The sequence below is a fragment of the Eschrichtius robustus genome, chromosome 21, assembly GCF_028021215.1.
Source record: "Eschrichtius robustus isolate mEscRob2 chromosome 21, mEscRob2.pri, whole genome shotgun sequence".
NCBI lineage: Eukaryota > Metazoa > Chordata > Mammalia > Artiodactyla > Eschrichtiidae > Eschrichtius > Eschrichtius robustus.
The window spans coordinates 35858351-35881429 of record NC_090844.1 but is presented as its reverse complement, the minus strand read 5'-3'; the positions used below and the strand labels follow the sequence as shown (position 1 = coordinate 35881429).

The following is a 23079-nucleotide window of genomic DNA, read 5'->3' as shown; positions in this document are numbered from 1 at the left end:
GTTTTAAAGTATTATTCAGCTTATCAGTAGCAGATTTTCAAACATTTCCTTGAATTGCAAACATACCTGAACATGACTTTTTGATCTAAAAGATTAAATTTTTAAATATTACAGTTGTTTTCTCATGAAGAAGAAATCTTCTTCCATATGTGAGGTTGACAATGTTAGGAGTGTTCTGAAATTTTTCTTGCACCCAGTAACTGCTGTAATCCTTCCTATCACTTTCTGGCAAAACTCTGTCCTCGCAGACATTGAGTGTGGGTGCCCATGGGTTGCCAGCCTGGTGGAGTGTTACAGGGTTAGACTCTGGTAAACAGACATCCTGGGTACCATAGTGATCATTGGGAAGAATTCTGTAGTCTGGCAGTTTGCTGCATGCTATCCAATTTATTTCTTTCTTTCCCTTCCTTCCTTCCTTCCTTCCTTCCTTCCTTCCTTCCTTCCTTCCTTCCTTCCTTCCTTCCTTCCTCCCTCTCTCCCTCCCTCCCTCCCTTCCTCCCTCCCTCCCTCCCTTCCTTTCTTTCTTTCTTTCTTTCTTTCCTTTCTTATATGGGAAAGTGAGACTCTCCTAGGGCAAGTCTAACACTGGGCAGGTTCTTAAAATACTAGAACAGCACCTGCCACCTTCCAGCCACTGTGAGGTTACCTGCAGTGAGAATTTAGTGTTGAATTCTGTCCTTTTTTCATTTCCCATCCCTTAATTGCAGAAAATAGAATACCTGTTGTTTCATAAAACTACTGTCTGACCATTGTTCTGTGTTCATTTACATTGTAAAAGTCTTCATCAAAAAGAATTTATTAGTGAAGATGAGGCCTGTATTAGTTTCCTGTGGCTGCCATAACAAATTACCACAAACTGCAAGGCTAAAAACAACAGAAATTTATTCTCTAACAGTTCTTGAGGCTAGAAGTCTGAAATCAGGGTATCAGCAGGATTGGTTCTTTCTAGAAGTTCTAATGGAGAATCTGTTCCATACCCCTCTACTAGCTTCTGGTGGCTGCCAGCAGCCCTTGGTGTTCCTTGGTGTATAGATGCAATCTCTCTCTCCATCTTCACGTGGCCTTCTTATAAGGACACCAGTAACTGGATTAGGGCCCACCCTGATCCAGTATGACCTCATCTTAACTAAGTACATCTGCAAAGACCCTATTTCCAGATAGTGTCACATTCACAGGTTCTGGGGTTTAGGACCTCACCATATCTTTTTCAGAGACACAAGTCAACCTACCAGAGAGCCCACAGACATCTCAAAAGATGAATGACCATGCAGATTTAACACTACAACGAGACTATTTTACACACAACAAATTGGTAAAATTTAAGAATCAGACATACTAAGTATTGCCAGAGATGTTGAGTGCTGGTAACTCTCATCCACTACTGGTAGGGATATACATCAGTTTATTTAGTAAACTGCAACATACATATATTGTGACCCATTGATTCTACGTTTCTGTGTATACCCTAGATTCCTAGAGATGCTGTGGTCCATGTTTACCAGGAGACATTTAGAAGAAAGGGTGAAAGAACATTGGGGTTTTGGGGTTTTTTTTGTCAGTTTCAAACATTTATTTTTAAAAAGTGACTATAAGGTGGTTTATTTAGTTATTATTCATTTCCCTCTGATGATTTGTTGTTGTTGTAGGCGGTGGTTGTGTGCATTGTAGGATATTCAGCAGTGTCTCTTTCCTCTCCTCACTAGAAGCCAGTAACACCCTCCTAAGTTGTGACAATCAACATTATCTCTAGACAGCCCCAAGAGGGCAAAATTGTCCCCAGTTGAAAAGCTCTGTACTTCGAGGTCCCTACCAAACGTCTCAGTTTCAGTGAGAACACAACTCTGACTAGTTGGAACTCAAATGTGTGAACTTTCGGGATTTTCCCCTCTCAGCACCCCAATAATTTTTCATTCTTCTGTAGTTGTCCCTTGACAAACCTTGTGGTGTCCATTCCTAGAAACATGCAATTTAGTATTAATCCAAACACTTAAGCGCACCCATATGCCAACTTGTGGTGATCTTTTCTTACCTAGCTCTTTCATCTCTTACTCTGTGCTCCAAAATTTCTAGCCGCATCTGCCTCCGCACGTTCTAATCTCTTCATCCTCAGCTTAGTGGGACAGGCACACCCTTCCTGTGATCTCCTCCTGACTGCAGACAGAAAGCCAGAGAGCTCACAGGGGCTCCCACTCTTGTTTTCTTTCTCTGAGGATCAGAATCTTGTACTTCCTATTGTCCACTTTCTGAAACAGTTGTTTTACATAGTTTGCCCAGCTTCCTACCTGTTATTAGCAAGAGAGCAGGTCCAGTAACAGTTGTCCATCCCTTCATGGCCAGAAGTAGAAACAACATAGGAGCTCAAGAACACTGGGTAATGTCTGGACACACTTCTATCCTCACAAGTTTTGTCTTTAACAAGAAAGAACATTGTTTTTAATCACAGAAAAGCAGAAACAATACAAATATCACCAACTATAAAATGATAAATAGATTGAGATATATTCAAACAATAGAACACTGTACAGCAGTAAAAAGGTATAAACCTGGGCTAACACATGAACATAAATGAATCTCAAGAACAGAGTGTTAAGTAGAAGATGGAGGTCACAGAACCGTAACACACAGTATAATAAATGTGTAAAGTAAAAATAGGGCAAAATTAAGCAATGTAGTGTTCAGGAATATACACAGAGGCCCATCACAAAAATCATGAGAATGGTTAAAATTCTTGATTTTGGTTACCACTGGGAAAGAGATAGGAACACATGGGATTTTTAAGGTTCTGGGATAATTTCTATTTCTTAACCTTTTTCTTCACTGGGCTTAGTTTTTCTTATTTAAACTGTATATATTTATTTTGTGTAACATATATCTGCGTGTGTGTGTGTGTGTGTGTGTGTGTGTGTGTGTATACCCTCAACAAAGATTTATTAAAGTATTATGGATAGAAAAGACCAGAAATAGACATAACAAAGTACTCTATTGTTTTCTTGGTGTTTTTCTGTATTTTCCAATTTTTGCAGCCTTTTTTCCCTCTCATATTAGAGTGCCACACTAAATAGTATAGAGAATTACACATATTATGTAAATACTAGGAAAAAACTTACTTCTGTTCATTCATTCTTTTATATTGGAATATAACTTACAATAAAGTATACAAATCCTGAGTTCCTAGGTCTACAGCTTGATGAGTGTTTTCCTACATAGGCAGGTAGCCCAGATCAATATATAGCATGTTTCCAGCAACACCCCAGGATTCTTTGTTCTCTCTTTTAATTAATTGATTACATCCCCAGACTAGCCACTGCTGATCTCTTATTACCCTTTGTTAGTTTTGCCACTCTCTGAACTTCATATAAGAGAAATCATATAGTAGTATCCTTTTGTGTCTGACTTTATTCAACATTAGTCTATGATATCTCTCCACGTGGGTGCATGTACCATTAATTCTTTTTTATTGGCGTGTACTGTTCTTTCTATTCTTATTTTAGGAGTTTCATTTTTTTTGCAACAAGAGTTTTGCATTATAAAACCTCAGCAAAGTTTTAAATTTAATTTTTACAATATCCTTATTCCTAGAAACAATAAAGGTCATTAAGTTATTTCTAACCTCTTGTACAGGTTTATATAAAAGAATGACTACTATTCAAACTGAGATTTTTGTCTCTATTTTTAGTCATTTAGAAAATATGTTTATGTTGGATTAGTGTTTTCATCTTTGTTTCATAGCAGTTGTGTGCTATGCTAGTGTATCCCCAAAGGAAAGAATTTATATCTTTCATTTCAAGTGAAAAAATGCAAAACAGTAGTAGGTAAGAGTGTTATATATTTTGTTACAGAGAGAAGCTGCATGAGGCCAATAATGAGCTGCAGAAGAAGAGAGCCATCATCGAGGACCTTGAGCCGAGATTTAACAACAGCTGTGAGTTTTCCCAATTAGCATAGTTTTCAGTTGGTTAGAGCTAGTGATGAGTTTATATAAAATTTGGTTTTTTAAGAAATAGGCCCTATTATATTTTCTAGCAGTTAAGGAATTTGCCCTGTTCACAGAAAGAGTATACACACACACACACACACACACACACACACATAATCATCTTGACAGTATTTCTTAAATTTCTAATTTAGTTGTGAGTTTTTCCTTAACTATGGATGCTAATGCATATTTTATGAAATTTTTTTCACAGTGTCATTGCAGTGTAAGTCAGCCAGACTTTTCCTTTGGTTGATATTTACACCCGTATGTAGCTTGACTTTATTAATTCTTCTCTGTGGATGTGGGAGCAGGACACAGACTTTTACTTTTTTAGTATTGTGGTGAAATATACATAACATAAAAATGACCATTTTAACCATTTTTGAGTATTGGGTTGGCCAAAAAGTCCGTTCGGGTTTTTCGTGCGCTGCGATGCCAATCCTGAACGAACTTTTTGGCCAGCGCAATGTATAGTTCAGTGACACGTTAAGTACATTCACACTGTTGCGAATTCACACTGTCCATCTCCCGAACGTTTTCATCTTCCCAAACTGAAACTCTCTACCTGTTAACCACTCCCCTCCTCCCCTCTTCCCAGCCCCTGGTAGCCTCTGTTCTGCTTTCTGTCCCTATGCACTTGACTCTTCTAGGTAGTTCATATAAGTGGAATCATACAATATTTGTCCTTTTGTGTCCGGCTTATTTCACTTCACATAATGGCTTTCATTTTCACTTAGTATAATGTCTCCATGTTGTAGTGTGTATCAGAATGGAGGCTGAATAATCAACTATTTGTGTAAATAGACCACATTTTGTTTATCCCTTCAGCCATCCATGAATACTTTTTAATTTGTGCACTTCCATAGTGTAGTTTTTGTTTATTTCTAAGAAAAGCTTTTTGTTTAAAAAAATTGTGAATTTTAAAAAATAAATTTATATATAAGTATAGACAAAACTGTCTCTCAAAGCTGTTTACTATTTTGTCAATTGAAATATTTTAAAGTTGTTACGGTCTAAAAAATTTTTAATTTTTTACTGTCTCATCGGTAGCCTTAAAAATTGAAGAATTACAAGAAGCTTTACGGAAGAAAGAAGAGGAAATGAAGCAAATGGAAGAAAGATATAAAAAATACTTAGAGAAAGCCAAAAGTGTAAGTGTGAGTCTGCGGGCCTCTCACTGCACTTTCTCATTGTGTTTCACTGATGTTTCAAAATACAGTGCCTGAACGGTGACCTCTCACACTGAAGGACACGAGGAGTCTTTCGACAAAAAGAGCAAGAGGCCGTGATCAAAACAGGTCACCCTTGCCCCAGGTTACTTACTCGTTACCAAGAGGGAATCACCTTTCTATGTAGGAAATGAGTGGCAGCCCCACCTTGCCTAATTACCAAAATCCGCTGCGCCCTGCGGGAGGGCCCGCCTCTGTCTCCAGATGAGCCTTGCTGTAGGCAGTGCTCAGGGCTTCTGGCCTAGCTCCAGTTCCCAGGGAAAAGGAGGTTACTGGAATAAGTTAAGTAACGCCTTCAGGAAGGCATCAGATAAATCCAGACTTTGGGATGAGAATCCACATCATGAAAGCAGAAATAGGCACTGGAGCATCAGGGAACACCAGAAGCTGTTCTCCTGTAAAGGAGCCCAAAGGGACCTCCCTACCAAATGCAGCAGTCCTGGATTGGGGACACCTGTGGAAATGTGGATTTGGGCTGAATCGTGATGACTTATAGAGAGGTTCACTTTCTTACAGATGATGTGGGAGGATATCCTTAGTCTAAGGAGATGCGTGTTGAAGTGCTTGAGGGTCACGTGTCATGAGACGAAGGTGGCAGTGCTGCAGTTGGTCAATCTGGGTTAAAGGAAATGGGTTTTTATTGTTCTGCTCTTCCAAGTTTTCTATGGAGTTGATCATTTTTGATGGTAAAACTGCTGAGCCAAAAAGCAAAGACCCTTCCCAGAAGCCCTCTGGTGGGCCAGCTAGAATTGTGTCACCAGCCTGTGTGTAAACCCAGCGTCTGGCAAAGGAGGAGAAGGACCACAGAGACAGGCTTGTGGACCACTGGGACCCACTCCCTCCTAGCACATCTGGTCAGAGGCAGAGGCCCCTGAACCAAGGCAGAGGAACGGAAAAGGGAAGATTGCTGTCAGTAGTGTCTGCTGTAGTGTGATTAATTTTAAGCCAGAATTACTTCTTAGCACTGACTCTTTCACATAATTTTTAAATTTTATATAATTAAAAATTGTAACAACTGAATATCATTTTATACATTCAGATTTTAAAGTGTCCACGTAAGATAACTTTTGAGTCTCATAAGGTTTATCTTTTTTTTTTTTTAAATGACTGCTTCCTTAGATATTACACTCCTTGGGTTTGAGACTTTTAAAGTTTTTCTTTTATTACTTTTTGCAGGTTATCCGTACTTTAGATCCTAAACAAAATCAAGGAGCAGCACCAGAAATACAAGCTCTTAAAAATCAGCTCCACGAACGGGATCGGCAGTTCCATTCATTGGAGGTAGTTTACTGTAATATGATAAGGCGTTTGATTTTTTTATTTTCGATTCTAGAAGCCTTGCTATGCACAGTGGTCCCTCAACATCCACGAGGCACAGTTACCAAAATCCATGGATGCACAAGTCCCTCATAGAAAGTAGTGAATGTGGTTATTTGCATAAAATCAAAGCCCATCGTCCATGTGCTTTAAACCATCTCTAGATTACTTATAATACCTAATGCAATGTAAATGCTATGTAAATAGTTGCCTATGGGGACTTCCCTGGTGGCGCAGTGGTTAAGAATCCGCCTGCCAATGCAGGGGACACGGGTTCAAGCCCTGGTCTGGGAAGATTCCCACATGCTGCAGAGCAACTAAGCCCGTGCACCACAACTACCGAGCCTGCACTCTACAGCCCGCAAGCCACAACTACTGAAGCCCGCACGCCTAGAGCCCGTGCTCCACAACAAGAGAAGCCACCGCAATGAGAAGCCCACACTCCGCAATGAAGAGTAGCCCCCGCTCGCCACAACTAGAGAAAGCCCGCGCACAGCAACGAAGACCCAACGCAGCCAAAAATAATTAATTAATTAAAAAAAAAAAGATATCCATACTTTAAAAAAAAATAGTTGCCTATGCGTGGCAAATTCAAGTTTTGGTTTTTGGAACTTTCAGAATTTTTGTTTTTTTTTTTTTACTATTTTCAATCTGGGGTTGGTTGAACCCGTGGATGTGGAACCCATGGATATAGAGAGCTGACCGTACAATTGTGCCCATGAACTTAGATAGTTTATTGTGAATATTGTATTTATGTTGAATCATTTTCCATCTTAACATGCTTACATGTGCTTGCTTTTTAGAAAGAATATGAGAAAACAAAGAGTCAAAGAGAGATGGAGGAGAAATATATTGTTAGTGCCTGGTACAATATGGTAAGAAAATAACACGTCAAAACATATTGCAAAATTCAGTGAATATGTATCATTTATTGTACTCCCTTTACTGTAGAAGTAATTCTACCAAATGAATCTGAAAGTAATTACTGTCCTAACACACACTAACAAAACCCTAATGCTGATCTTAGGGCCAAACAACAGGTACAGGAACCACCGTAAACGGGGCTAGAATACGTCATTATCCCTGTCCTAGAGGATAGAAAGATTTCTGTCTCTCAGGACCATTTTATTCTCGGGGGGTAGGGACTTTAATAACATCTAAACACAGATACAGTAGCTTTTGTTTTGTGGGACTATTTCAGTGCTTTTGCAGGAGCAGTACTTGTAATGAAAATAGTTTTAACTGTCTCTCAGGTTTTGGTAAATGTTCACGGTCTTAGACCCTGAACAGCTGAAGGTTTTGAAATTGAATTTTCCAACAAAAAATCTTAAACGTATTACAGGGGAAAATAAATGCTTATCAGCATTTTGGGCTTCAGTAAGACTTTTCTGGATATGAAGAGCTATGGATTTTGAAGAATGCTGTACTTTTTTCAGTATTTTTTTTTCTTACACCTTTTCTTCTTTTTCTGCTTTGTTCTTCTTCCCAATAAGACCACTCTGCCTTTTCAAAGCGTTAGCTGCCTGAGATAGGAAGTTGGACCAGATTCCTTTCATCATACCCCTCTGACCCTGTAGTTGTGTTATTGGCACAGTACCGTTTTACAATTACAATTATAAATTATACCATTTTACAGTTATAATTGATACTGTGTCTGAAAGGTTCATGTCCCAGGTCTCCTAATAATGTGATTTGAACTTTGTCAAAATTTCATACAATTTTATGACATGTCCACATTTATATTTGCCTTGGTTAAAACTACATATTTAAGATTTTTATCACAATTTTAAAAAACAAAAAAGGAAATCATACTGGGTTTACAGTACCATTACTGTTAACAAATATAGATTAATTGAAAATTAAAATGTAAAAAATAAGAAAAACCTGTATTTAAGGAAGGTCTCTGGGAACTAGTCCTGACTTCACCCACATTGTTTCCTGTTCGTCCTCCTTCAAGGTTAATGTTAGCAATCTGGGAGCTCTGCCCCTCAGTCCTTATTAGTGATTTCATATACCTGATTGATTTTTATGACTTCACATATTGTGTTTCTTATGGAACAAAGCTGATTTATTCTGTGACGTGGTATTAAAGAAGAATCCTAGTTTTCAGCTCTGCAGAGAGTGAAGGAATAACTCCCAGTAGGATCACACAAGTTATGTTCAGATAGGGTAGCCGGTAACAGCTTCATACATACATTCAGAAAGTTCTGCATCCCAGACAACCGAACTGGAAGTGAGGATGGTGAGTGCTGGGAAAAGGTATTAAGTATCTCAGGGAATGGCCTCATGATGGATACTGAGATCTTGAAGGTGAGTCTAGAATTTGAATAAGTTGTTTAGAATGTGAAAGTTAAAAAGGTATATTTTGAATAAAATATAATTGTTAATTTATGTAGCCAAATTAACAAATATTACCAATAGATATTTGTCCATTGTATTCAGATCCTTAAATGCTTTAATTCCAAACTGAGTAAGAAGCACATCCTGGGTTTTCTCATGGGGAAAGTTGGAGAATGTTGTGCATTGGGGTCTGTTTGAAACGCAGAGCCATGACCCCAGGTTCCCTGGAGGTGACTGGAGGTGGGAGATTTGTCTTGCCTTCTGCCTTCCGTGCGGGCTTGCCCAGCGCCTCTGGCGCCTGCCCCGCCTCTCCCCTGGCTCTGTTTCTCCTCCTTCCCTGCTGCCGGCGTCCACTTGCTCCCGTCATCTCGCTTCCAATCACCGGTGAGATGAAGCGCCGCTCCCAGTTCTTCCTGCTTCTCTGGCCTGGGTTCTTCGCTAGCTTATTAAATGAGAACCGAAACCCCTTTTTCCGGGTCTACTCAGGGTCCTCGCTGTTTACTTCTCCGCGTTTAGAGAGCGCCGCAGGTTCTCCCTCCTGTTCAGGTGCCCTGGACCCGGCAGGTGGGCTCATCCCCCTTCTAAGCGGGTAGGCCTCCTTCTCCAGTCCTCGGGAAGGACCCCTGAGCTCCTTGGGCCCGCTGTGTGGGCCAGCCGTCAGGAACTTCCCTTAACAAGTCTGCCTGTGAAGAAAAGCAGCGTGGTGGTATGTATTATACCTGGTGTGACTTTCCATCCTAAGAAAGAACAAGTGCTTTTGTGGCTTTCTATTCTAACTAAACCCTCTGATTTCCATATCCCCATGTGAATCAACTGCTACCAATCAATTGCTCTTTTTTTCTTGGAAAATCATTTGATGCATTTGATTCAAAAGGGAAGTATGTATGACTGAGTGTGGATAATGTATTCCAAAGATCCATCTCTGTTATAATCTATTGTTTGGGTTATTGTAAATTCAGAAAATTAAGCCTTAATTTTTCCAAAAGAAGATTTGTACCTAATTGTTGGAACTTAAATGTCTCTAAGATTTTAATCTATCATGAGCAGAGTTAATGTTCCTAATTGTGCCTTATGTCGCCAGGTAACAAATTCTGTGCGATGAAATTTTCTTTTGTGAGAGTGTGTTCCATTATTTTTTCACTGATTACTTTTTTCCCGTGTTACGTAGGGAATGACTCTGCATAAAAAGGCGGCAGAAGACAGACTTGCTAGTACAGGTTCGGGGCAGTCATTCCTGGCGAGGCAGAGACAAGCCACCAGCACGAGAAGGTCTTACCCGGGCCACGTCCAGCCAGCCACAGCAAGGTAGACAAGTCCTGCCATTAGAATAAAAAACACATCGCATTCAAAGCATACTTCTGTTACATATAACATTTCAGGAAATTCAGCCAGCTTATATTTTGTCTGTATTTCATGTTACTATTTAGTTGTTTCTCATTTGAGGACTTTCTCTCTTCTGTATCTATAATGTTTTAGTTTCTTGGTCCTTTATTTTGTAGTCCTTTTGGTTCCTTTTAATGTGCCAAAATATTTTTAAATGCCCAGTTAAAAGTGTTGTATATTAGTGTAGTACTTTTCTTTGTATGAAAATGTCCTTTCCCCAATGGTGTAGGCTTTGTAATGAATTAGATTTTCTGCCAATAATTGATATACAATTTATATTCTTTACTGTGCCTCTGTGTTACCATGCTTTCTAAGAATGTCTTTGTTTAAAGGGAATTAATCTTTTTATGATGTATTAATCTGTGTTTTCAATTGTTTTCCAAATGCACTTCAAATAACTTGCATACTTACTATGTAAAATGGTTGGCAAGTGCACTTTTTGCAAAGACATAAATACATTGGCAGAGGTGCTAATCAGATCTTACCTAAGGCACCTGATAGAACTATTTAGAGGGAAAAACTGAGTTTTCACATTGTTTTATAGGAAATTAAATTTGTCCAAAGATTTGGAAACTATTTTTAAAACATAAATAGAATTTCATTATTTCCTACTATCTTATTTGCTGGCAGAAGTGAATGCACTGGTTAGGTTATTTGGGGAGAAGTTACAGAAGAAAAAAAATCAGGCAGTGTGTTCATTTTTTTTCTTTTTTTGGAATATCACAGTAACTGAGGATCAAATTCTAGCAATGGGCTGACATTTCGTTGCAACTGCCCTCCACATATAAAAGTATATAAAAGATGTATTTTTTATATACTTATGAGTCATAGGTGGCCTTACCTTTGGGGTAATTTCCTTGTTGACTTGCACCTCATTTGTCTTACTTATTCCTTAACATAAAACCTTCTATTTCTCAATAATTCCTAATACTTAACATCTTAGTATCAGTCGTTAGGATCAATAAGTGACTTCTTGTGTCTGATGTTATGACAGGTGGCTGTCATATTTTTTCTTAATTCTATGTACTAGTCTAAGAGTTTGCTACTGAGTAGATTCTCTTGGGTATTTGGTTGCCCCAAAGTGCTTACATTTGTTGACAGATTATAAACTATGTTTATTTACATTGATGAATGGCTGTCAAGTAATAATGATTGTAAAGCACTTTGACTATATAAGGTGCTATATAAATGCAAGATATCATTCATTTGAACATGAAATGTCTCTGCCTAACTTTCCATATTGGCCCCAAATTATATTTAAGTTCCCCTCCAGCCTTTTTCTTGCACCATAGCCCATAGCCCAGTAAAGCAAAAATTTACTGAAATTAGGTCAATTATTTGTTTGTTTTTGGTTTTGGATAGGTCACCTATTAAGAAGATTTTATTTCATATACTTGCTATTTAGAAGTTCAGGTTTCGTTTAGTTTTGTGTATTAAATACAAATGAGTAACTTTAAATCAAGCTAAACATAATCAAGAATTTTCAGAAACTCTATTCCAGTGTTTGATTTTAAATCCTTATTTCCTTTTTTATAAGAAGTTGACCTAAAGACTATTTTAGGTGTTTTCATTTGTCCTCAGAAACCGTACTTGAAGAAAGGTATTAGAATATACACAGAAATGACTCCATGCATTGTGCTAATTTTTTACATTAAGTACAGAAGTCTGAGCTCAGTGTGAGTGCTTCTGCCTGGTAAGAAGAAAAGCAGGAAGACTTAGTAGTAATGGAGAGAACCAGCGAGTGGAATGCATCGTGGGGTTTCAGGAGGGCAAGCAGACCTAATCAACATAGAAAGTTTTGACAATGAAAGATTAAAAATGATTTAAGATGGGTAACCCTCCCCCACCTCCACCCCTCCCCATCCCTTTATTTCACAAATCAGAGTAAGGATCCAGCAGTTTTAAAACAGGGCATGAACACTAACCTTGGTAAAATTAAAATTATTGGGAAATATACCTGCAAAATAAGATAGATGAAAATCAGAGTCCATGAGCTGTTTATTAAATGGATTATATCCCATGAGAGAAGAGGTTTTAATTTTAGCTCTCTATTTACTGTCCCAGCCCTGGTCTCCTACCCACCCCCCTGCTCAGATATGTTTCTCTAAATGGGAGAGGAACGTGCCAAGCTTTTAGAAGGAAGTTTTCCATCTTATTTTTCTTCAGCATGCCGTTATTTTGGTGTTTACGTTCATAAGTTTCACTCACCTTTACAGTATCTTTAAATTTTAGTATATTGCTTTTGTTCCATAGCAGAAACTTTATTTCTAAACATTCTGTGATTTTTTTAAAAAATCAGGAATAGAACTTTGCTGTCCCAGTGAGGCCCCCGTTTCCTTTGCTCAGCTTTGGACAGGATTTTTAAATTTCTCTTTGTCTGGTGATGACGCTGGGCACACTGTGGAGTCAGCACAGAGTTACTGCGCTAAGGTTGGCGTTGAGCCGTCACCCCCTGTCTGAGTTCTTGTGAACAGAAAGCTTATTTTCTGTTTTCCCTCTAACCAGGGTGAGAAAATACAGAGTTAATAACTAAAGACTACAAAAGCATGAAATTTATATTCTGTAGTGTGTATTTAAGAAGTTTGTAATGGGGAAAAAAAATCCAGCAAATATTATAGTTTACCGCATCTTAAAAAGAGGGTAAATAATACAGCTGTACGTTTCTTAAAAGAACTTGCAAAAACCCGATCATACCTTTTTTAGTATTTGTCTGATTATTTAATAATAACTAAGAAAAAGAAGTCCCAAAACAAAGGCTCCATTTTCTAAAATTGATCAGCATTGAATTATTTCTGTTTGATGGCCCAGCCTGGTAAAATTGGCTAACAAGATGATTCATTATAATAAGGATAATACTGTCCGCTGTTATTTTGTTAACGGTCTTACTGCTTTGTCTGTATGATAAAAGCTCAGTTGTACAAACTTGAGCTAAATGTTTCCAGTCAGAAACATCAGCCCATATATATCAGCAGTCTTCAGCAAGGCGTGAAAACCCGTGCTGTGCAAACAAACCAGCAGTAAGTGATTGTGAGGGGAAGGGGGATTTAGGTTGAAGAAAAGGTGCATTTTATTTTTGAGCTATTTTACTCACACTTCCTTTTCAACTGCAGTTTTATTTATTCATATCTAATGATATGAAATATTTTGTAGTGTCTCTTGCTCTCCGACAAGCATTCATCTTTTAAAGATAACACCGTGTTGAAAACTTGAAAATCTTTATTCTGATATAAGAATTTTCTTGAAATGAAATTCTAAATTTTTGAATTTATCCTAACTCCCTGCATTTAATCTCCAGTGGTCCAGATCTCAGACTCCAGGAGTGTTACACTTTTCCCCAGTTGGAACACATGAGGTTTATCTGAAAAAGCGTCCACAACCCACAGATAGTGTAAACCTAGTTAGTTTACAGCTACCAGGATAAGAACCTGTGATCCTAAAGGGAGGGGAAGGTGCTTGGCATCTTGCTTTTTGCTAGGGGCAAAATAACAACATGCTTCTTGTTATCTGTTCATTAAACTATGGGAGCATGTTTTGACTTTTTATCCTTATATTACAAAGTGACTCTTTCCCTAGAAATGGCTGTTGAACTGATGTAGGATTGTACTCCTTAACAGTGAGTAGGAGTCCTACCCTTACAGGTAGGAAGGACTGTACAGAACAAAATAAGATGGGATCTCAGAATCTTTGAAAATTATTTTAGCATGTTTTTAAATTTTTCCCCTTTTATATGTTAAAAAGGTTTTTCCGTTCAATAATGATAATCTCTTTTCCTATAGTCCCAACTGTCAAAATGGCAGCTTATTTTAGTAGATGTGCAACCAACCCAGTTTCCCTACATTTAGAAAGCAGTTTCAGAGCTTATTCTTTGTAACTATAATGATTCGAATATTTTGTATCATGAAGTTTTTATATGAGGGAGGCCATTCTCAATGTATCTGTCATCCAGTTTTTTACTTTGTATAAAGCATATTTAAATAATAATTGGTGTATGTTTATTTTATGGAAAAATTTGAAAATATTTTAGTGTCCAATTTAAGCAAGATAATTTTATTGTTCTAAAGTTGTGCAATAAATACTGTTTCTTTCTCAGAAGCCTAAAAAACATAAAATAATTTGCTACTGACACAGCTAATTTCTGCCCCTCCCCATCCCCCTAAATCACGGAAGTATCAACATTTATCTCCCTTTTTATAAAATGAAGAACGGCACAAATATGATGACATCCATCTCTTTTAAATCACTGATTATGTTCTTGGAAAATACGTACTGATAATTTTGTTTTTAAACAGCCTTTTATCAATCCAATTCCCATGTATTTATAAATATAAAAACTTCAAAACTTATATTTAATGCTATCTTGAAGTATGCTTGAATTCTTCACACTGCACTTAAAATGACAGAGAAAGGGACATTAGTTTATTTGAGAAATAAGAGACCCGAACCTAATTATGGCAAGTATATGAGTTTTAGCAGTTGCGGTCTATGGATGTTTCCTAACAATTCTATTTCAGCAATTACATCTCTCTTCAGTATTTTTCTGCTTTCTAACATTTTCCCATAATACTCTGTGAGATAGGTTTGTATGCTGTATATAAGTGAACATAGAAATCGGAAAGTAACCGAAGGCTGTCAAGGCAGATCCATTCCTAGTGAGTAGAATCGATTATCGGAAAAAGAAGAGGCCTAATTTTGAACAAATATCCAGGCAGATAGAAGTGCTAACACTATTAAACCTATACTTGTCTTAACAAATGTTCCTAAAGTAATAGTTTGCATAAAATCTCCTGATTTTATTACATGATCATTCAATAAGAAAGAGTAGACAAAAAATAACTTATATTCTAATTGTCCTTCCCTTCAGTGGAGATTAACTGGACACCCAGTATTAACTGTACATGGTTATGAGTGGAGGGGAAAGCATCTATTTTCATTTTGAAGCTGTTAACCCATTACTAAATCTAAGATAGTGATTTAAAGCCATGAGGACAGGATGATCTGATGAGATGGGAAGAAATCTGTGGTGGCTGAAACTCACTGCCAACTTCCTAGCAGTTACCTAGGTCCGCTGCTGTGTCTAGTTTGCAAACCATGTCTCCCTTAATTATACGTAGTAGCCCCACAGAAAATTTTGTTTAAAATGAAGACAAGAGTAGACTTTATATATGTGTGTGTGTGTGTGTGTGTGTGTGTTTATATATTCAAGGAGAGCCTTTATATACCTAATACATTACTGCCAGGCTCTGAATTAGATGTTTAGGGTCTGCAGATGAAATCATCAGAGAAGGTGTCCGTAGCCTCAGAATTTAAGGACAATGGGGCTATCAAATATCCTAAATTATATTGACTCAGAGCTTAAAAGAATAATTAAATATCACGAGAAGAACAATCTCAAAGTGAGAAAAGGAAAATTACCAAAGCATGCTGAGGCTTTAATGTGTGTGGGAGACTTCTGCGCAGGCACCGTTGCCTTAGAGATCTCTAAATTGACAAAGGAAAATAATTTGATTAGCATTGATACTGTAAAAGTTATAAAAGGGACTCATGTTTATTCTCGGTGTATTTGTCAACCTATGGACAGTGATTACTGTATATACATTCTATAGTGTGCTTATTTCATAGATGTCACTGTTAGAGATGAATGTCCTAATATTATTTACTACTTCTACTCACTTATGTATTATTTATACTTTACTGCAAGATTCACAGCACTTTACTAATATTAGATAATTATTTTCCTTCTACCTTTCTGTGGTATTTTCTATTTACATCTTTTCCACTGGGGTTCTTTTCCTTATTTTGGAACACTCACTAAGAAAAATGTAAAAGATTGCCCAAATAAATAGGCTATGTACTGTTCCTGAAATGTTTAAAGTCAGATCTGAAGTTCTAAGTTTCAAACTCTATTTGAAGCTGGGTTGGGGCTACTAGGCATGAATTACATTTTATATTTCACATTAATAAGACTCATAAGTTAGTACTCGTGAAACCAAGTTCTCTCAAATGCAGACACACTTAAAACTTTTTATTGAAAACAAAAGTTGCATTAATACAAAGTAAACAGTCTTCTGGTTAATCAGAAGATGCTCTTACCTTCCATTTACCTGTCTCCTAAAATACAAACCTGCAAACTGTCCTTCACTTTCATAGTTTCTTCAACATTGCATGTACTCAAACACAGGAGAAACAAAGCCAGGTTCCAGGAGCTGTGAAGTCCAAGAATCTGGAAAGTGGTGGGGGTGAGGTGATGGGAAAAGGCAGACACTAACAAGGGCAGGATGCTACAAAAATAGTCTGAGTTCTACTATAACGTATGCTTTATGAACTTGGCCGTTTTCTTAAGTTCAGATATAGCAGAGGTTTCAGCTGATTCTTTTGAGAGATGCTTTGAGGAGTCAGGACTCTCCCGCTTGTACTTGAGTGTATCTGCGTTCCAACCCTAGTCAAAAGAGAGTGAGATATTTGTTGTTACGTAAACACCGACACAAATGATTGCTGCCAAATAGGGAGATTTGCTCGTAAGAACTTTCTCTTAAAGTTTTCTATTTTGCGTTTCTGGATGAGAGAAATGCTTTTATGGTGTGAAGAGTTTCTGTAGTGCTTTCTTCTGCGTTACCCCACCCCCCACCCCGCCCTCTCTGCTGGTGTGCTTGGCGTGGGCAGGTCACCTAGAAGAGAGAAGCACAAACAGAGAAGGCTAGACTCTGACCTTTGAGGGAAGAGCCACTTTTATCCTCCCCGAGTAAAAAAATAAAAATGAAACACACCTGTACACACACACACACACACACAGTCACACTCACACACAAGGACGAAATGGTAAGTGGGTAAGTCACCTTCTAAATGTCTTTAGCATCCGTTGGCTTCTTGTTAATCTAGTTAAGAGTAGATTCTAGACCTGCATTGTCCAATTCACTAGCCAGTTCACAGCCACATGTGCTAATTTAAATTAAGTAAAGTGAAGAATTCAGTTCCCCAATCCCCCAGCCACATTTCAAGTGCTCAGAAGCCACCCGTGGAAAGTGTGTTACCATTCTGGACAGCACAGATATAGAACATTTCCATCGTTGCAGAAAATGCTTTTGACAGTGCTGTGGTGCCCAAAGAGAGAATAAGGACAAAGCAAAGATATTCGGTTGACTTATGATACTCTTGGATTTTACCGGCATCATTAAAGAAAGCTATTTTTCTTATAAAAATTAATACCAGCCCTTTTTAAAGACGCTGGAAAAATCAAAACCCCATTCTTTGAAACTAGTTTTCAATGTATTTTTTAAACAGATTCTTAGCACTTTACTTTTTAAGTGATATTATTAAATAACTTCATAAATCATAACTTAGTATCTTCAGGTTTTTTCCTTTTTTAAGTAGTCTTTTAAAATTGACGATACATAGTTTCTAACATTTATCCAGCAGAAACTGATGAATGCTTAACTTACTTACAAGTAAAAGTTGATAAACATCATATCCCTCTGCTTTGTTACCTTTAAATCTTTCTATTCTGTTACTTTTAAATCTGTAGAGATCTAAGGAGAGTTGCCAACAGTTTTTTTGTTTCTGCCCCTAAAATCGCACTTGATCATCTTCTACCTTAAAGCTATATCAAGATCCAAATAGTTTCTTTGATTTTCTTCATAGTTTCTTACTCTTAATTACTTAGATTATAAAGCAAATTAAGTTTCATGTATGAAGCAAAGATTTTATTCCAGCAACTTAATGAAACATTTTTTTAAGATTTATTAATTGACTTGGCCTATTACTAAAGTGCTTAACGTAACTAAAAGGATCTACACAGATGCATCTTTGAATTTTTTAGTGAATGTAAGAGACTAATCGTAACTCTTTGGAGTCAGCTTGGTACTTAGTGAAAACTATCCCGTTAGGCAGTCAGATGCTTTCCTCTTTGTTTTTAAATTTTTTAATCAAGCTGCAGACTTGATCCAGTAGTGTCAAATTCCAGGCAACTATAATGAAATTCTTATTGTTATTCAAGTACAGATGAGTAAATGGTGTGATTTGAGTTTGTTTTATTATTTTCATGGTGGTCTAATTTAATGTGTGTTCTGCAGAGACTCATATTACTAGTTAAGGGAAATTTTCAATATGCTTGAAATAAGAAAGAACATGCTAGTATAAATACAGGAAATGACTGTACACAAATGCCAATCAATCATTTGGGGGCTTTTAATTTTTTTAATAGTAGTCTTTTGGTTTTTTAATAGCCTCAGTTATTTAAAATTCAGATGCACTGAAATGCCATTGCTGTCACTAGCTGTTTACAGATTATGTGTAATTCATAAAGTTTTGCACTCAGAAGAATAATTTCCAGGTTTACTCTTGTTTTGCAGTTTTCATGTTTTGACAATTGCCCCACCGTTTATAACACCCAATTTCTGGTTGTGTAATGAATGGTAAAATTCAAACATATCTAATTTAATAATTTGCCTTATTTTGATTAACAAATTCTATCAAAGATTTGGGGATAGAAAGAGGCTTTTTTTCCTGTAGTATTTTTTGAGCTTTTCAGATGCGCTGGAAACACCTTAGTCCATTGGAGGTGGGGCTGTGCTGGTTACACTCCCAGCTCCAAAGCCTTACACTCGTGTCTCAAGTATTACTGATTGTTCTGTGAAGTGTTAGTTTGATATTTGACATTGTAGTTATCCACCTTGCAGTTTAGCCTTTGCAAAAAGGATATTGCCAGGTATGGTCTTATTTCTGGTTGACTATTGAATTCGTAATTTCATGATTTCATTCTTAGTCATAATCCAAAAAGGAAATCCACGTGGGACTCTAAATTTCTCTCTCACCTCACAAATGGAATCAATACAGTTTTAACAACATTGTACATAAATGGCATCCAAGCAGTTTTCCATCTGTTTACCAAGTTTACCAATCATTTACTCTGTGTTAGACTTGTGGGTTTTCTCACTATTTTTCTGAGGTAAATGACTTGTGAGAGAGCCTCAGTAAGAAATTTTCACCAAAATCTAAAAAATGTAAAGTCCAAGAAATCACCAGAAGACAGATTTTTAATTTTTTGAAATCTTATATTGTATTTCCTTTTGATATCACTTATTCATTTTAATTTTATGACTGCCAACTTGTTATGGTATTAATTATATGTATATGTTTATATGTATGCATATAGTATATGTATATGAAGAATAAAGTTAAGATTTGGTCAAACTATATTTTCCCATTCAAGTACAAAAATGTTTTCAAGGCTGCAGAAAGTGTACAGTTGTCATACAAGTTGTAAATAAAGACTTGTATAAAAATTCAGCTTAGATTTTTTCTGCTCGTAGGCCGTACAAACACATGTTTAATAATTGTCTAATAGTATCCATCCGCTTGCCATACTGTCCTGTCAATTTAGATATTATGCCTCTGACTGGCTGTAAATCAGGAATAGTCTTTGAGTTTTTTCCCAGTACCTAGGATAAGTTTTGTTTTGATTTAGGCTGGTTCACAATGTGTGTAAGCTGACTGTCCAAAGTTCTGAGGGATAAAAGGTAAACGTGGCTTCTCCCCTCTTACCACAGACAGTCCAGCAAGAACCAATGGTAGGTACTTACATTCTTTCACAATATAAGGCATTATTGTTGAAGCATCCTATTTAGGCCATAGATGCCCCTTTTCCTGCCTGTAGACCCTTAAAATTCACCCTTTTCCCCCACCTCCACCCTAGACATGATTGAAATATGGCATCTTCAGTGTCACGTAAAGTGGCAGCAGCAGTGGAGAAATCGATTATACTTACATTAAAATAATTCCAAAGTGAAGTTAGCACCAAGATTTAAAAACAAACAAACCTAGTATGCATGTAGCCAAAATAGTGCCCACTTTAATGTGCATTTAATCTGACATTTTAATGTCAGAAAGAGAAATATAAGTGTTCTCCACTCATTAGCGTGGAGATAACCATATTAAGTTTAGCCTTTATTGAGTGTCTGCCCTGGGTATTGAATGTTGAAGCAAAGGAGGAGGGCATGAGAAGGTAGGTAAATCACAAAAATTAAAGCAGCTGCCTTGAAATAGCTGTGTGATCAAATGGGGCACAACACAGGAATGTTCCCACCTAGAGTGTGTCCCAGCCGGAAGCCCCTGGTCGGCCTTGAGCGCCATTCTGGTCATTCCTGCAGCGCACTACTGCACAGTGTCGTGGGTTTAACGATGATGTGCTCTCCTGGGGCTCTCCTGGGGCTGGGTACAGCCCCAGCTGCTCTGTGTCAGGCCCCTCATTCGCTCCCAGCTAGGTGATGGCCGAGGCTAGAGTCATCCGAAGACTCTTCTCACATGTGGTACCCAGACTGGTGTGGACAGAGCGCCCAAGGGTGGTCAGGCCGCTCCCCACACAACCTCCCGACGTGGCCAGCTGGACACACATAGTGGAGTCGCGGGGGAGAGGGACTTCCTAGATGCAGCTGGCTTCCCCCAAGCAGGAGTAGTGAGAAACCCTGCGGAAAGCTCCAAGTCTCGTCAGCACCCAGCCTTGGAAACTGCACAGCATCAGTTCTCTTTTATTAGTCAGGGTTGTCACAGATAAGACCAGGTTCAAGGGGCTGACCCTCCACCTCCCAGTGGAGGAATGACCCACTTACCACAGCTGCATTGTCTTGATTCAGAGAGAAGTAACACTTCTGCCGTGAAGATCATACTCCTGAAATCAGGATATCTCCCCGTCTTCTAATCCCTGTGCCAAGCACACCCACAGGGGTGCAAAACCACCAGGTACATAACTACACTGTGAACAAAAGCTGAAAAGTTTGAAGCCACAAAAACATGCACTTCTTTTAACAGGTGTCCAATTGTATTGTAACATGAGCTATAAAATGTTTCTACTCCCTACTTTGGCAGTTAATTTCTGAGACTGTATTTTAAGGGAATTGTCCAAAATATGAGTGTCTCTGTGTAGTGAGATGAACTCTCCGTGTTCCTAGCCAAAGTCCCCCATTTGTACGATGGCTTCTCCTAAAGGACTTGTTTCCAGAGATTTCCCCCACTTCTCGGTCTGGTATTTTCAGGTTTTTCTGCTCTACTGAATCATTCCTATTAACATACAAACATGCTGTTATTTCTCATATCTTCGACCTGTCTTTATTAATGAATTATTGTTAATTTTTAAACTGCATATCCTTTTTAAATTTATTTATTTTATTTATTTTTGGCTGCATTGGGTCTTTGTTGCTGCACATGGACTTTCTCTAGTTGTGGCGAGCGGGGGCTACTCTTCATTGCGGTACACGGGCTTCTCATTGCGGTGGCTTCTCTTGGTGCGGAGGACAGGCTCTAAGCACACGGGCTTCAGTAGTTGTGGCACGCGGGCTCAGTAGTTGTGGCGCATGGGCTTAGTTGCTCCGCGGCATGTGGGATCTTCCCAGACCAGGGCTCGAACACATGTCCCCTGCATTGGCAGGTGGATTCTTAACCACTGCGCCACCAGGGAAGGCCTAAACTGCATATTTTTAAGCGTGCAGTTTAATAATTTTTGAGATGTATATACTCATGATGAACCCATCACAACGATCAAAATAATGTGCATATCCATCACCCCAGAAAGTTCTCTCAGGCCCCCTGGTAATTGCTCCAAGCCCTCCCAGTTCCCCTACGCCCACCTGTATCCCTGGAAAACCACATCTGCTTTCTGACACTGTAGACTACTTTGTGTAGTTAGTGTACAATTCTGTGTAAATGGAATTCTGCAGTATGTACTCATTTTTGTCTGGCTACTTTTACTCAGCATTATTTAAGGTTTGTCCACATTATGTGTATCCATAGTTCATTCCTTTTTATTGCTGAGTGGTATTTCACTGTATGGATATGCCACAGTTTGTTTATTCATTCGCCTGCTCGTTAGCATTTGAGTGCTTCCAGTTTGGGGCTGTCACAAATGAAGCTTTGTATGGGCGTGTGCTTGGGTGAACACCTGGAGTGGAATGGCTGGGTCCCATGGTAGGTTTAGATACTATTCAATACATTTATGCTTATTACCAATTTTGGCTTAATTTTTGTATATGGTGCAAGTGCAAGGTATGGATTGTAGGGGTTTTTTGTTTATTGGGGTAGGCATGTAGAATGATCCAGCACCATTTGTTGAAATTATCTTTTCTCCACTGAAATGCATTTTACAACTTCGTTGAAAATCAGTTGTCTTTATGAGTCTTATTTCTGGATGTCAGCTGTTACACTGATCTGTATCTTGACACCAGTAATACCCCATCTTCATTATTGCAGCTTTAAAGAAGTGTTGAAGCCACGTAATGTAAACCCTCCATCTTTTTTCTATTTCAAAGTTGTTTTAACTGTTTAGGTCCTTTGCATTACCTACCATATGAGTTTTAGAATCAGCTCATCAATTTCTACAAAACAAAACCTGCTGGGATTTTGACTGGGATTGCATTAAATCTATAGATCAACTTGGGAGAATTAATAACTTAATATTGAGTTTTCCATCCATTTATTTAGGTCTTCTTTAATTTCTCTCATCAGTGTTTTATAGTTTTCAGTGTACATGTTTTTTATATCTATTGTCAGATTTATCCTAAGTATTTCTTTTTTTTTTATGCTGTTGTAAATGGTATTGTTTTTTAATTTTAATTTCCAGTTTCATGCTAGCACATAGAGATACATTTGAACTATCTTTTGGTTTACTTAATTTTCTCTGTTTTTTTTTTGTTTTGATTTCTATTTCACTGATATCCATTCTGATCTTTATTATTTCCTTTCTTCAACTTACTTTAGTTTTCATTTGCTCTTTTCCTAGTTTCTCAAGGTAAAAACTGAGGTTATTAGTTTAAAACCTTTCTTACTTTCTACTATAGGCCTTTAGTGCTA

General features: G+C 37.8%; 1 protein-coding gene across 1 annotated transcript in view; it reads left to right on the top strand.

Moving 5' to 3' along the window:
- HOOK3 (hook microtubule tethering protein 3) overlaps window positions 1-14639 on the top strand; it is a 97290-nt gene extending 82651 nt beyond the window's left edge. The window contains exons 18-22 of the mRNA XM_068531958.1: window positions 3840-3922; window positions 5027-5127; window positions 6382-6486; window positions 7326-7397; window positions 10031-14639. Coding sequence (XP_068388059.1) covers window positions 3840-3922; window positions 5027-5127; window positions 6382-6486; window positions 7326-7397; window positions 10031-10171 — 502 coding nt within the window. The 3' untranslated portion in view covers window positions 10172-14639. The remainder of the gene's footprint in view (window positions 1-3839; window positions 3923-5026; window positions 5128-6381; window positions 6487-7325; window positions 7398-10030) is intronic.
- Window positions 14640-23079: the final 8440 nt, after the last annotated feature.